Source organism: Etheostoma spectabile, unplaced genomic scaffold (assembly GCF_008692095.1).
Source record: "Etheostoma spectabile isolate EspeVRDwgs_2016 unplaced genomic scaffold, UIUC_Espe_1.0 scaffold273, whole genome shotgun sequence".
Classification (NCBI taxonomy): Eukaryota; Metazoa; Chordata; class Actinopteri; order Perciformes; family Percidae; genus Etheostoma; species Etheostoma spectabile.
Window position 1 is genome coordinate 1,667,396 of NW_022605577.1, and position 16,299 is coordinate 1,683,694.

The 16,299-nt window shown below is 39.9% G+C and overlaps 2 protein-coding genes across 3 annotated transcripts in view; both read right to left on the bottom strand.

Moving 5' to 3' along the window:
• Positions 1-3,947, bottom strand: part of LOC116685975 (beta-1,3-galactosyltransferase 2) — an 8,756-nt gene extending 4,809 nt beyond the window's left edge. Inside the window, exons 1-2 of one of the 2 annotated variants that reach the window (XM_032510907.1) lie at positions 3,754-3,947; positions 450-645 (exon numbers count right to left, since the gene is read on the bottom strand). In XM_032510907.1, coding sequence (XP_032366798.1) covers positions 450-645; positions 3,754-3,779 — 222 coding nt within the window. In that variant the 5' untranslated portion in view covers positions 3,780-3,947. The remainder of the gene's footprint in view (positions 1-449; positions 646-3,753) is intronic. The other variant, XM_032510908.1, reaches the window with a different exon arrangement.
• A 10,130-nt stretch (positions 3,948-14,077) lies between these two features.
• The window catches only part of LOC116685929 (X-linked interleukin-1 receptor accessory protein-like 2), a 34,140-nt gene continuing 31,918 nt past the window's right edge, over positions 14,078-16,299 (bottom strand). Inside the window, exons 9-11 of the mRNA XM_032510849.1 lie at positions 15,186-15,425; positions 14,984-15,014; positions 14,078-14,736 (exon numbers count right to left, since the gene is read on the bottom strand). Coding sequence (XP_032366740.1) covers positions 14,648-14,736; positions 14,984-15,014; positions 15,186-15,425 — 360 coding nt within the window. The 3' untranslated portion in view covers positions 14,078-14,647. The remainder of the gene's footprint in view (positions 14,737-14,983; positions 15,015-15,185; positions 15,426-16,299) is intronic.

The window sequence follows — 16,299 nt, forward strand, 5'->3', positions numbered from 1 at the left end:
ATTTTGACGGGAAGACAACACAAGGGTTAACCGGCCCGTTATTCCCGCGTGTCACAGAACCGTGAGCCCACCCGCGACTTTTCCTAAACCCAACTGCCCCGTTATCGCGAGTCACGGAACCGTAAGCCCGACCAACCCACGAGCTTTCCCTTCACCTAACAGCGTCAAAATGGACGCCAATAGTCCCGACCAAGCACGTGTTATATGACAGTAAATGTCTCCTTTAGCGTCATATAACAACGACAAAGGGACCTGACCAAGCGTCCATATTTCATGAGAAGGGACTGAGAATGTGTTGGCACAACTATGTGGGTGCCTGAGCGTAGTTCCTCTTTAACAGTGATGCGTTGCTGCCGATGATTCATCTAAATGACACTTCTTATTAACAGATGATGTGTCTTTTTTCTTGTTCCTTTCCTTTGTTTCAAGATATCACTAAATGTACTTACACTGTGGACTGTAGTACTCATAGTACTCATAGTCATAATGTTGTAAGATTGGCTTGACTGTGAGCGTGTAGTCCAAAACTTCCAAGGCCATGACACATTGGAGCTTGAATTGTAGAACATAATCAACGTTACCATCACGAGTGACAGTATCCAAAAACACAACCATCGTCTAGGTCTCGTCCATGGAGTCTTTTCACTGCCAAGACAAAAAATGAAAGTCGATACCTTTAATGCTTCTTAATTGCACATCAGAAGCACTTTACTACACATTACCGGATTGGAATCAGGAAGCACTTTGCTAATATTGCTTCTTCCTTGGCCAGTAAAGTAGGCGTTCCTCATCAGCTGTTATTTATGTGCAACTGTTTGGAGCAAAGCAAGGAGAGGAGGAGCTCTGCATCCTTCAGAAACCACAACCACGAGCTTACTGCAAGCACTAAAACATTTGCAGAGAAGACTTTGATGTATGTTAAGACATATTGATGCTGGAACATGCTTTACAAGCTTCTCTATAGACTGTGGGCATATTCTATTTACCACGCTGACTTCATGACACATACAGCAATCAATCAACAGAAACACTTTTTGTAAAAAGATACATACACGCACTCTTTATTTATTCCATCATTATTGTTGTAGCCTAAGTCATGAGCAGTAACTTAAAAAAGGCTGCATTACCTGTTAAAACCTGTAGAAAACACAACTAATACACAACAAACAAGTGTTTTCAAGCTATTGTGTGTCCTGTACTCAATCATACTGCCCAGGTCTGAGGCCTTAGACGTATCACCATGTAGGAATTAATGCTAATCTGTGTCCTGAGATCATTTCTGCGTATGCACCAAAGTAGACTTTAGCGGGAGACATAGGGATTACGTGATGCTTTTAGGAAGATATGGATAGCTCAGTGAAGGAATGGTTTGCGCGACATGGATGCAGATAGATTGTAAAGGCAAATATTTCTCAGGGATATAAAAAAATAAAAAAAGTCTTAAAAATATATATGCACTTTGTATGGGTTTAGTGAGTCCATTTTTATTAACTAAAATCTCAGTATTGATTTGGTCAGTGGGTTGATGATATACTATATGGACCAAGGCAAAACGCGACTAACAAAGGAGAAAACGCTCCCATAGGTCGTTTAAAGAAAGAATTTGGATTGAGTCATAAGGCAGGCCTGCTTGGTTCTGTCAGGGAATGATTGTAAAAATTTACAAAGAATATGTTTATGGCATTTACTATGTAGAGCAGGGGTCTTCCAATTTTTTACCTTTTTAATGCGTAGATTGCTTTTAATAAATTACCAATAATTTCAACACATTCTCACTCCCATCTTGTAAAATACGGATTCTTGGTCAGGTGCCTTTGTCGTTGTTAGTGACATACGCTTAGTTGGGACTACTGGCGTCCCTTTTGACGCTGTTAGGTTTAGGAAAAGCTCGTGGGTGGGGGCTTAAGGTTCTGCTCTCCTGGGTGAAAGTCCTGTGTTTGATCCATCCACCCCCCCCGACCAGCCACCCTACGTGGAATCCCCCCCTTACATAGTACTCGCTAAACCCCGTCTACATGCTGTTCTCCCCGGTATGTTCTACACACACTCTGAAGGGCGCCTTTTTCGTCCAATCAGGCGCTGACAGCCACTGTCCAAACGTCCACATTTTACATGTTCGGAGTGAGAATGGGTTGATGATTTGGTGGCCCCCCCTTTTAGTAACTCTGAGGACCCCCTGGACGGCATTATGTTAGAAGAAGAAAAGCGGGTCTGTCTGATGTCTTCAAACAATAATCAAAAAGGAGTTCCAATTTGTTTTCTACTGTCCTTTTTATTGTGAACAGCGTGATGCTTTGTTGAGTAAGATTACGACAAATGTAAATGTAAATGTGGACGACGCTCAACAACTAAGATGGCTGTTCACATGTGAAACATATATATTAGTTATCTTGAGAAAGTCTAGGTGAAGAGACAAAAAAAGCTCTTTAGATCATCTGTTTGTTTGGAATCTTTCGGTTATTTTTTTTCCTTTTTCCACATGCTATGTGCTGAACATGCAAGACCGAAAGATGTAACTAAAATAGCGGTGTCTTGTAATTCCATGTGGGATCAACCAAATGTTTGGATTGTTTCCCCCGTTATTTCGTCCCCCCAGAGACCGCGGATCGTGTCCCGGCGCACAAAAAAAACAAGTCCGTGTACACGACCATTTTACGAACTGCCGTGAGACCGTGTTGGTCCAACAAGATGCTCCAAACCCTGGGACTTTTTTTCAGCACCACTGACGTGTCAGACATGTTTCTGGTGTGCAAAGACATGGACAATGCCACGCAACTGACACCCAACAGTGATCTGGAGGCCCTATTACTCCAGCGCAGCTGCTCATTGTCCCGTCACATGGCTCTTCTGTATGTCCTTTAATGCCCACTGGCTATTTGGTGAGTCTTTCAACAGCAGATGACACGCAGGAATACGGTTTTCACGGCCTGTGGTGTGCAAACAGCCTGAGAAATTCCTCATGGCGTTTATTCACACTTGGAGCATTAACTCTCACGCAGTTTTTTGGGGCATAAATCACACGCATGTGGAATGAATACGTCAGTTGAAATATAAATGTATACATTTAGCTCCAATATACTGGCACTGGATTTGCCCCCTGGCATGTTGTGCTCAGGCTGAGGTGCTCCAGTACGTCTCCACATGTTTTAAAGGCATGTAGAGACATGAGGCGAGCTGCACAAGTATCTTAAAGGTGCTTCTATGACTAATGCATTCAGGCGAAATGCAACGTGTTCATGCGACTCACTGATGTTTGCTCAAGCTTATAATTGCGTATAATTGTACATTGTATATTGTACAGATTGAACCGGGGAAAACACACTTTTTGTGTTGAGAAATGTGTTGTGAATTTTTTTTGATATACACATATATATCACCAAAAGATATGGTACTGTATGCAAATTATTAGTACTATTATTGTTGTTTTGTTATGTGCTTTTCTCTGCTGAAAAACAAGATTTGGTTGGTATTATTATTATTCATTATCAGCTAGGAAATGATCTTTACCTTTCTGGTTGGATACTCAATTTACAGCCACAAAGTAATAAATGTGCATTAGACATGAGCGCTCATGTTCGTGGGGAGTGGAGTCTCTCCTGCAATCAATCGGACTGATCCATTTTAATAATAAGCCAGACAAGATTTCTTATAAAAGCTTTCATCTTCATGAAGCACATTGAGCCTCGGACTTTACTGCATGATCCATGTAAAGTCGATACATTTTCAACAAACTGAATTGAAATGGGGACTCACCCTTTGGAAGCAGAGCTCTCCTGCATTTTTCGAAAAAGGCAGAGAATGATTTCCTACTGTTGTGACAGCTACAGCGAGCTAGCAGACAGACAGCAGGTACGAATGAGGATGTTGATGTGGAAGTTTAACTGTGTGAACGCATGCGGTTTGTGTGGTGAAGTGTGTCAGACAAACACAGTGGGCCCTCGTCTGAGCACACACACACACAGCTCTGGATGTGACAAGTACAAAAACATATGTATGCCGTTGTTGGATATGATTTATAATGACACGCAAATAGGCTGCTGATTGTGCTTTAACCCTCCTGTTGTCCTTGGGGTCAAATGTAACCCATTTACAAAAAAATTCTATATCAGAACTATGACAACAGAACGTTAAAATGTGTGTGTGTTTTTACTTTAGCACTTACCTTTTTTTAATCATGTAGCACTTTTGGATTTGCATCAATATAAAGTGCATTGCAAATTAAATGTATTATTATTATTATTAAAAAAAGCGACAAATGTTGAAAAAAACTACAAAAAAGCGGGGAAAAAACTTTTTAAACTCACCAAAACAATCTGAAAAAGTTACCAAAAATCCTCAAAAACATCGGGAAAAGCGACAAAGGAATTGTTAAAAAAAAAAATGGACTTAAAAATAATTTTAAAAAACCGTCAAAGTGAAAAAATTGGAATAAAATTGACCAAAAACGTCAAAGTGTAGAAAAGAACAAAATGTTTAAATTTCAACCCAGAAAAACCCAAAGTTGCAAGTTGACAGGAAGACGACACAAGGGTTAAGTGGAACATGTCATGTTATCTAACATGCATCTTAGAACTTTGAATCATTATTGTAACATCATTGCATTAACAAGAAGCTACTTTTTATCTGGTTTTAACTCTTCCCCTATCTTATGCCTACCATGCACAGGAAACTAAAGCCTGACACCATCTCACATCTAAAGGAAATCTGTGGTCACGTCACCGAGTGTTTTAGTCACAAACTTCAATCACATTTTTGAAAGCGGAGATTCTTATTGCTGTGTTTCCCCCACTTCTTATCTGCACTATAACAATAATGTGTGTAAAATGTTCTCATAGCTCAACAATGACATTGTGACATCTGAGTGACCTCCGCGACAGCGTAACTGCTCCGATAAAATGTAAGTTAGCATTCATTTTTCTCAGAAAATAAAAGGATACATTTGTGATATCGTGTATTGAGTTGGGTTCTTAGTAACTTCAGTTGTGTTTGGTTCATGAGTAATATATTAGTGACTCGCTGGATGATAAGTTATATGACACTCATAGTGTCATGGTTGTATGTTCCTGTTTCTGTTATATCTCCCTTGTCTTGTCTAGTTTTACTTCCTGTCTTTGCCCCCCCCCGTGATTATCTTTTGTGTTTCACCTGTTTCCCCGGCCTAGTGTCACGTGTTCCATATTTTCTCATGACCCTGTGTATTTAGTCTCTGTTCTGTCTTTGTCTCTTGTCGGATTATTGTTTCTGTTTGGAGTAGAGTGATAAATATATCGATACAAATATTTGGTTGTTTAAAAATCCAATATTACGATATATATTGGCCCATGTACAGTACATTCAATTTTTTTTTTTTTAAAAGCCACAATTGCGTAACAAAACATTAACAGATTTTCCTAACATTAATTATGTGTAGTTATTTATGAGTTCTCACTAAATGAATGTGATAATTTGCTTTATAGTCACAACAGAACAGAGAAATTTCAAACTATAGTAAAGTTATGATAAATAAAAGGTATAAAAATACAAACTTAAGATAATAAAAAAAAGTCAGAATATTGCCAACAGGGATATTGTAGAGCGTCCTCTGGTGGACAGACTATGGTACGCCATCACTAACAGGGACGTTGTAGAGCGTCCTGTGGTGGACAGACTATGCAACGCCAACACTGGTTGAACGTCCATTTGAATTTTATTTTTTTAAATATTCATTTATCAGAAACATTTGTCATTATAAATGATTCTGATGAAATATTTTTTTTCCTTTTTAATTGGCCATATAAAAGATTATTCTACCTGTTCCGTCTCGGTGTTCCTCTTATTCCTGTTTTGTCTTTTTCCTCATTTTGGATTTCGTGGCCTGCTGTTTAGCTGGACACCTTTTGTTGGTGTGTACTTTCTTTTTGTTTATTAAAAATTCAAGCTCTATACACAGTACTTTAATCTCCACCCTGACATAACGCCGCTATGCCACATCCATCCACTCTCCAGTGTATGAGGGACTTCATATGTGAATATTTCATCTTCTGTTCTGTTCCTTACATATTACAACTTCAAATATAGATATTACATATGAGCTATCATATATAGCTCATATGACAGAAGTACATGCATTAGGTGGAGGTTTATTATTTGTTTGATTAATGTCAGGCAATTATCTTTAGAATAATGTTGTTTAACCCTTGTTGTTGCTTCTGTCATACAGTAAAAGTTTGATAGCAAAGTACGAAAATTTTTGTTTTTTAAACGCACTAAGATTAAGGAATTTGAAACAGAAAAAGTATAAACTACAACTTTGACAAAGTAATTAAGTAATTTTGAAGAAAGAGCCTCTACTGCTACAACTCTGTCTCCTAGAAATTCTGTTTATACCCGACAGTATTAACAGGAATTATGGAGACTAATAAAAAATAAATAAATAAATAAAAAACATTAATACTCCAATAGGTTGTTAGTACAAGCGGTGTAGGCCTCCAGTAATTATTACGGGAGCAAAGTAGCCTAATATGTAAGGAGAAAAATGTATAAGAGCGTCAAACTGAGAGGAAGGAGGCAGGTTGGGGTCTTCCACCCAGGAGACCGGGGTTCAGGTCCTGCTGGAAAATACAAGTTTGTCGAGTATTTGTTTTACTTTACGAAACAAACGGAGCTATGTCACGTTCAGCATCCCGTGCGTAACCCAAAGTTATGTCTATTTCGACCCAAACCCCGATCTTTTTAGTTTAGGTGCCTAGACATAACCACACTACAACGTCTGACAAGTTTATTATGCATAACGTTAAGTTAAGTGACATAACAGATGATTTTAACCCAAACCAAGATCTTTTTCTAAACTTAACCAACTAGTTTTCAAAATCATGGGTAACTAATTTATACTGTTTATTGATCCAAAGTGCAGAAATTACAATTTACACTCTGTTCTATTTGTAATCAATACACACAGGCCTGAAATACACACACATGGTCAGGACCTATCCATGCACAAATAGAGAGATGGGCTGCTAGTCCTGGACCAGCACCCTGAGTTGTTGGGGGGGGTGCCTTGCTCAAGAGCATCTGGCAGTAGGCCCAGGAGGTGAAGTGGCATCTCTCCGGCTATAATCCACCCTCTGTACTTTGGTCCGTCCGGGGACTTGAACCAGCGACCCTTCCGGTTCCCAACCCAACTCTCTGCGGACTGAGCTACTGCCCCCCCAAACTTGGTCAAAGTGGAAATTATTAATAATAAATCAGAGCAGTGGCGACATCGTTGAGCATGCACAGCTCTCACCATAGGAAAACCATGGCAGTTTTACTGCAGATCATGAGTAGGCCGCTCAAACCTAATCAAGTAGGTTTCGTTCCAAAACATAACCGAACAGTGAACGTTTCGCAACGTTAACAATGTTTTAAACCATGACTGTTAAGATTCCGTTTAGACACGAGGATGGAAAAATGCTCGTATTTCCTGCCACCGCTAGGGGCGTTACCTTATGAAACGCTCCTTGTTGGTCGTATTATCGGGTAGGAATTAACGACCAATGTCGTCGTATGATTTGGAAGACGTGTTGCAATTACGTTTTGGTTGGTTTCAAACCATTGCTCACGACTGAGATATCTCAACAACTATTGGCTGGATTGCGATTCAATTTTGCACAGACGTTAATGGCCCACAGACGATAAACCCTAATGACTTTGGTGATCACCCGACATTTCACCTAGACCCATCATCCGGTTGTAGGTTGAATATTTTCAGTACTTTTGTTTACGACCAAATACCTGCTAAAGTAAGCCTCGGTTTTGTGCGAATAGTTAAGTGTTACCATGCTAAAGTAAGACGATGAACATTATGTACACTCACCTATAGGATTATTAGGAACACCATACTAATACTGTGTTTGACCCCCTTTCGCCTTCAGAACTGCCTTAATTCTATGTGGCATTGATTCAACAAGGTGCTGAAAGCATTCTTTAGAAATGGCCCATGTTGATAGGATAGCATCTTGCAGTTGATGGAGATTCGTGGGATGCACGTCCAGGGACCAAAGCTCCCGTTCCACCACATCCCAAAGATGCTCTATTAGGTTGAGATCTGGTGACTGTGGGGGCCATTTTAGTACAGTGAACTCATTGTCATGTTCAAGAAACCAATTTGAAATGATTGTAGCTTTGTGACATGGTGCATTATACTGCTGGAAGTAGAGTAATTTCAGGAGCTTGTCTTGACCAGGACCACACCCCTAAATGCATTGAAGCAACTGCCATGTGATTGGTTGATTAGATAATTGCATTAGTGAGAAATTGAACAGGTGTTCCTAATAATCCTTTAGGTGAGTGTATATATGGGTTTGATTCCCAATGTGATACATCGACCAATGTGTCCCTGAGCAAGACACTTAACCCCTAGTTGCTCCAGAGACGTGCAACCTCTGACATATATAGCAGTGCTTTGGATAAAAGCATCAGCTAAATGAAATGTTATATTATATATATATTTATAGAGTTGTCTTTGTGAGCATGTTAGCATGCACGTAAAGGTTAAGGGAAAGATTGTGGTTTTGGTTTAATATTGGACAAAGTCAAAAGTGACGTATGAGATGAGACATGTTTCTCAAATCAACCCTAACTGAACTGAAACCACAACTTGTTCCTATAAACCAAAGTGCTTTTGCTTCCTAAACAAACAGTATCTGCTGTACATGCTGGACTCTACACATGGACCCTGGTCTCTGTGTTGACAAGGTCCCATGTCTCCGTAAGTGGAAAATGCATTATCATTTAACATGATCCAGGCAGTAATTACATTTCCTGACACAATGTAATTGGCAAAACAAATGAGTGTCATTACACATAATTTCCAGGAGACAGGGTGCCTGTATTTCTTGATGCACGGAAACAGGCCAGCTTGAAAAGACAGTGTCTGATCCATTTATAGTGTGGTCAAATCAAGCATTCCCACCATCTGGGTAAGCTACAACTCTATGAAAGACGAAAAGAACATTTATGGAAACAGCAGAATGCACCTTAGTTTTGGTGTCTTATATTTTTTTGTACAGCTATCATTGGAGGTAAGAATGGGCCACCCTTGATCGAAGAGTTAATGAGATATTTATGTATGAGGTACTTATCTATAGTCAATGTATTATCTACATGGCTGTTGGCGTCCCACTGAGACTTAGCTTTTTAGAAATAACAACCGAAACTCCTTATGGCTTTGGAAATTTCAGCAGTATAAGCCACAATGTAAATTTAGTATGAATGAATGTGAATGTACACTGTAAGCAACACATCTGTGACACCTGCAACCATGAACTTTAAAACTCAAAAATACATGGTCACTCCAGAAAGAACAAACCCACTGGTGGAATTTTTTGTTAAGATTAATTTCTCATTGAATAGATTTGAATTGGAACCACTATCTTCATAAGTTCTATTGAACTAGGGTGAATTCATTTCATTCATAATAATTTGGAAATACATGTATTATTGCATTATTGTTATTGTTATACAATACATTTACTCCATTGCCTTCTTAAAATCAGTTGTATTTCAGAAATAATTGTAAAAGATTAACCTGACAAAACATGTCTGTAAAGTAAAGAAGCAATTTAATTTTGCTGAATATGTTTAATTACTTGTGATTTGGGTTTATTTGGGTTTTACTCTAAATGTAGGAATGAGGCCATATTTTTTAGTTTTTCCATTACATCCAAATATTGAAGGGCATACTTCTACACCCGTTTGCTTTTTTCCTGAGAGTAAGATGAGAAGATTTAGGTGCCATTTACATTGTATTTAAATTTACGTCATATATGCGCCAAGATTTAAATGCACGTCACGTCTGTGTCTGGTGTTTACATCAGACGTGTAGGACGTGCAACGATGTGTAGGATACACAGTGACGAACCAAAATAACCAAAAGAAAGCCTTGGCACTTGCCCTGGTTGGGGAGGATATATGGGTATGTATGGAGGAAGGCAGCAGCAGCAGGAAGGGGTGTGGGTGCCCGAGACCCTCAGGTCCAGAGAGCAGTTGGGGGAATTCCGGCTGATGAAGGAGCTCGGCTTTAGCTGAGACCGGTTCCAGGGGTAATTCTGGCTCAACAGGGAGCAATAAGACGTCTGCTGATGAGAGTCGGGCCTATAATAATAATGAATAGGTTTGTCAGTGTCATTGCATGTTTACGTACAGTAAATAACATATACATATATATACACAAACACACACATTTACGTGTTTAAATAAGAGGTCTGCAGTCGTTGCAGTTGGGTATAATAAAGCTAAACTACAAACCTAAATTCATACATTCACCATCATTCATTCATACTCTGGAAAACACTTTGTTTAATACATGTGTGCAATTCCAACCCTAAAACTGGAGCTTACACATTTGGCAATGGGTAGCAATTCTGTGTAAAGGCCACATACCTATCCATATAACTACCTCCAAGTGAACTTCAATGAAAACGAACATGACTTGCGTCAATCAGTCCAAGGGGGGAATAAACTTCAAGACGTGACAGGAACTGTCCTCTGGAGGACAAACCACCGGCCGCTCGGTGGATTGTTGTCGGGGTGATTATCACAGAAGTCTGGCTGAACACACTCATCCAGGACAGCAGTTAGCAGCTAGCTACTTTACAGTTTACATTACATACGCTGCAGAGGAGGCTGGTCTATTGTCTCAAATTGCCAGACCTATCTTCACTTCCTGGATAGGAGAAAAACATGCTCTAGCTTATTGTCATTTCCTTAAATGTCCCATGGTATGAAAATGCCACTTATGAGTTTTTTTAAGATTAATATGAGTTGCCTATGGGTCACCAGTGGCTAGAAATGGTGATAGGTGTAAACCGAGCCCTGGGTATTCCTGCTCTTCCTTTGAGAAAATGAAAGCTCAGATGGACCGATCTGGAATCTCGCTCCTTATGTGGTCATAAGGGGCAAGGTTACCTCCCCTTTCTCTGCTTTGCCCGCCCAGAGAATTTGGCCCACCCATGAGAGAGAGACATCATGGCTTTTAAACGAGCACTGTGGCAGTTGGTCAAGGCCACCCCTCCTCCAAAGCTACAGACTCAGAAATGGCACATACTAAGGAAAGCTCATTGTGAGACTGGCTCTAGTGGCTGGAATTCTGCACCAAGGCTGAATTATGGGAAAGAGACTTCAGATACAGTATTAGGGGACCACTAAGGTCTATATAAAAGAGACTTCAGATACAGTATTACGGGACCCATAAGGTCTATATAAAAGAGACTTCAGATACAGTATTAGGGTACCACTAAGGTCTATATAAAAGAGACTTCAGATACAGAATTAGGGGACCACTAAGGTCTATATAAAAGAGACTTCAGATACAGTATTAGGGTACCACTAAGGTCTCTAATAAAGAGACTTCAGATACAGAATAGGGGACCACTAAGGTCTATATAAAAAGAGACTTCAGATACAGTATTCAGGGGACCACTAAGGTCTATATAAAGAGACTTCAGATACAGTATCAGGGGACCACTAGGTCTATATAAAAGAGACTTCGATACAGTATCAGGGGACCAATAGATCTATATAAAAGAGACTCAGATACAGTATCAGGGACCACTAAGGTCTATATAAAAGAGACTTCAGATACAGTATTAGGGGACCACTAAGGTCTATATAAAAGAGATTTCAGATACAGTATAGTAGACCACTAAGGTCTATATAAAGAGACTTCAGATACAGTATTAGGGGACCACTAAGGTCTATATAAAAGAGACTTAGATACAGTATTAGGGGACCACTAGGTCTATATAAAAGAGACTTCAGATACAGTATTAGGGGACCACTAAGGTCTATATAAAAGCATCCAAAGAGCACCCTGTCATGGGACCTTTAAACTGATCACAGTTGTCTTGGGCGGCGCTAAATAGCCTTGGGAAAGAATCTGTTTTGGTGGAACATGTGTACATTCAAAAGTTGTTTTAGTCGTGCAACAGACAACTCAGATTGAACAAATAGTCTAGCTAGCTGTTTACCAAATCTCAATAAAATTTATAATGTAACGTTTCTCTCTTCTATGAAAAAAATTAATTTAATTCCAATTCAGATTGAAAAGCTTCAACAGCAACACCTGCTGCTCAGGAGGGCAGAGGGAAGTCTGGGGTTGCAGACGAGGACAAGAACCCGCTGTCCTACGCACTACAACAGAGTCTCAGACGGGGGTCAATACGGTGCAGCACCCATGGGCAGTATGAGAACAATTACAGTGTTTTTTTAACAGTTAAGCACGTGAACGTGTTTTTGTAGAAACATGAAATACAAGTAGGAACCTGAAAATGAATATCATAAGTCCCCTGTAACGAGAAGGAGAGTGGGAGGAGCAGAACATTTGAGGAAGATGACAGTTGGAAGGATGGGGAAACAGCTGGCAGAGAGTATGAATAAGCAAGAAACAGAACATGAAATCAGACAAGGGGAAAGTGGGGAAGAAGTAGAAGAAAGAAGAAATAACACTTGCGTCAGAGGACAGGCATCCAAGATGTATAAAACAACTCATCATTTTTATTTGCTCTCAGTTAAATTATTTCAACTAATATATCCAAAGAATAGTCAAAGAAATGAGCAGAAATCAAAAGACAACCACTATACCGTATATTGCCATCGAATATAACTCAAATAATTAATCATTGTATCAAACAATCTCAAATATCCAGAATTCATTGGTTCTAATAAGACAATGACAGTACCTTTGTGTAAATTCAAAACATTATTCACTTTGCTTAAATATTATGGTAATAATCTTGGTTTCTTAAAGCTCAGAAAGAAGAATGTGGTCTGGTTCAGCCTGAAATCTGGCTCTGTATGCAGGGGACCAACCCCCCCCCCCCACAATCCCCATCCCCTTTGGCTGACAGGTGGTGGTCCCTTAGCAAGGTTGTACTGCCGTGAGCATCCATCCATCCTCCCACCCACCCCTAACCCCCTCATCCATCCACCTATCTATACATCCACTAACCCATCTATACATCCATCGGTCCATCCATCCACCCATTCATCCATCCATCCATCCATCCATCCATCCATCATGAAAGCAAAAACAGGCTCTGGGTCTCACACACAATGTGGGAGTTAACAGAAATTGCAGGGAACAAATCACTGTCATGTAATAGGTCTATGCATAAGTTATGGAAGCTGTACAGAGATTATTGTAACAAACATTTGAAACAAAGACTGGCTAAAATGCCCACCAACTTTCTAAAAGCATAACATTCTTAAATAAAACCAAAAAAAAAAAAAATCTTTTTGGAGGGACACCTCCTTTTTTCCCTTCATCAGTTTTTTTTTTATAATCACTTCATGGCCGGACAGAAAACAAATATACCGCATCAACGTAAGATGTTTATTCTCCTCCGTATTAAGAGAGGCTGTGAGAAATGAATGTGTCATTTACTCTTTTATCTATATTTGTTTGATTATTTTTTTTTTTTATCTAAATGGGTGGTCATGCAAATAGAAAAAGCCAAGTCCTTTAAGCTTTTAGCTTGGTGGTAAACGTTGGTAGGCCACCTCTTGGCCAGTTCACCTCTTGATGAGTTGAGAAGATGACTAGTTGCTGTATACTGGGTTACAAGGTGAGCTGGCTGGTTTGCAGTCTCTCTGTGCCTTTTTAGCTCAAGAGGTAACTAGCTATGTTTCCATGTGCACCAGCTGACTGTGCTTTCTCAGTTATTAATGAGTTTAGCAATGGCTTCACGCATCACTCCTTATCTGGATATTCTCGCTGGGATCCATTTCTAAGTCAACCATTTATAAGCTTCTAAGAACCGAACCAGGCTAGCTAGCCAGGAATTGTTTTTCAAGAGGTTGACTTGTTGTTTTAAGGTGGATTGGTATTCCAAAATCATTGCTTGAAGTCTGCCTCATTAACCGATTAGCCACCAAGTCAATAGGTAGATGGATATACTGAGAACTCAGCTAGCTGGACGGTCGACTGGTCTTCCCAGATTACGCTACTTTAGTTTTTTCCGTAAACCGATATTTCCCAGAAGTTGAGCAGCTGACAAATCAACTTGTTTTCCGGACACACAGCTGGTGTGCGGGCAGACGTCAACTTGAGAGATATTTGCTTTTTTTTGTGCTCCAAGGTCCAACTTGGTAGCTTATTGGACAAACGGAGCACTCCTGTTCGGGGATACCTACTCATTGCTTAAGCATCCTGGATCTTGTAATTGACTTTTCCAGTTCATTACATCCACATGTCAATACAAACTATCTGCACCAGTCAAATGTGTATAATTGTGTAGCAGTCATGTTGTGTAAGAACGCTCCTTTCCAGTGGTCAGGCCAACACAGCTTACATACCAGTTGATGTGTCCAAGACCAGAGTAGAATCAGTTTTTAGGATCTGAGTCTTTCTGTTAGCAGTCTGCAGCCAGTATATCAGTATAACAGTTGTGAATCCAAGGCTTAAGTCTTTAAGCAGTCCTTTGTTCACAAGGTGGGATGAAGCGGCCTAAAACTAGTGTGCAGGCAGTCCACAAGTAGTCGCTCTAGAAAACCAAGACTGTACACAGTCCAGAAATCCAATGAAAACCAGTCGACCAACCAGTCAACCTCCTTTCCAAAGCCAGTGTGAAAGCAGTCTGTAAACCTGGTCTGTGATGCAGAACCAGCTGAGCAGTCCCTCTACCAGATGTCAGAGCTTAGTTCTCTGCTGGTGAGCGGTACGAAGGTGCTGTTCAGGTGGAGTTCTTGCTTCTTCCCAAGCGTACTGCTCTGGGTCACCTGGAAAAAAAAAACACAACACCACGATGATCAGCAGGAATCTCCCCCCCAAACCACAACTCATAGCAAAAATCAATTAAAAAACATTCTACAGTATATACAGTACTATCAAATGCCAACAATGCACCATGCCTCACTATACTGCATATGACAGCTATTTCCCACTCTGTTAAAATGAATAAATATTTTAGGTTGGATAATATGAAGATACTGTTTTCTGTCTAGATTTTATTTTATCCAAACAGACCTCTTGTTCCCCAGTGAACTGCTCCTAACCCCTGGGGAGAAAAGAGGGGGTTTTATTTTAAATGTGATAAAACTCTGAGTACATGCACATAAAAAAAACAGCATGGCAATTTAAGAAAAAGGATACACTGTGCAGATGTTGGATGCTAGAAACTATCTTAGGAACTGCAAAAAAACAAACATCGTCCTTTGTTTTCTCCCACCTGTCCATTCAGCAGTGTCATAGGGATGTTGCAGTAGACGTGGCGCCCCCCGGGACCCAGAGTGGAGAACTGCACGGTGGAGGGAGGCGGGAGGGGAGGCGACATGGAGGAAGGCTGGGGGGGAAGAGTGAACTCGTAGCTGCGGCAGAAATGCCTCATTTGGGCTGCCGTGGCCGTGTGACCACCTCCCAGCGGCAATGTCATCTGGTTGTAGTCGGGGATCTCTGTCGCCAAGGCAACCTGTAGGGAGATAACGACTTTCTGTTAACTTTTGTCACCTAAAAGTATTATTCCGAGAGGTAATTAAAGTTCTTAACCCTCATGTTGTCCTCGGGTCAAAATGACCCGTTTTCCTATATCAATGTTCTTTTTAATTCCCCAAAATAACATGATTGATTCCACACAACGCTCTTTGGCAACTACAAATTGTCTTATTGTCTTATAGCATTTGTAAAAGAAAATTGAAGTGCTTTCAGGCTATTTCAGACATATTCCAAGGTACATTCCTTAATTTTAGTCTAAATAATTATTCATTTCTGCTTTTCTAACTCAAACAGTAGGTGTACTTTCCTAAAAAGGAGATTTATTTGACCATAAATCCCCAAAAATAACTGTAAAATGAAAGTTAATAAGTTAGTGTCACGTAGTGTTAAATGTAAAAAAAAAAGATTTAAAAAAAGTGTTGAAAAAAGGGACAGAAACGTAAGAAAAAGTTAAAACATAAGTGTTGACTTCCAATTTTGACGGGAAGACAAGACAAGGGTTATGCCAACAAATAAATGAAGCTGAACCTATTTTTCAGCAAGGACCTAAAGAAAGACTACTCGCTACTGTTGTCGCTCTTAATACTACGTCATCTTTGTGTCATGTCTGACGCTGACAGGTACTGAACGGGTAGACCTGCACTAGGACCCGTTGCCTGATGAGGTCCAGATGCGTTGGCTTTCATACGGACAGTGTACTCATGTACACATGCCGCTAATTCATAGTCTCTTTAAAATGTAGTAGGACTAAAGTACTTTCAAATAGGCTAACCCAATGTATCATTGATCCCATTTATTTTCAAATTACGTGCCACTATTTTCAGATAAACACTACATTGTCTATGTATGGT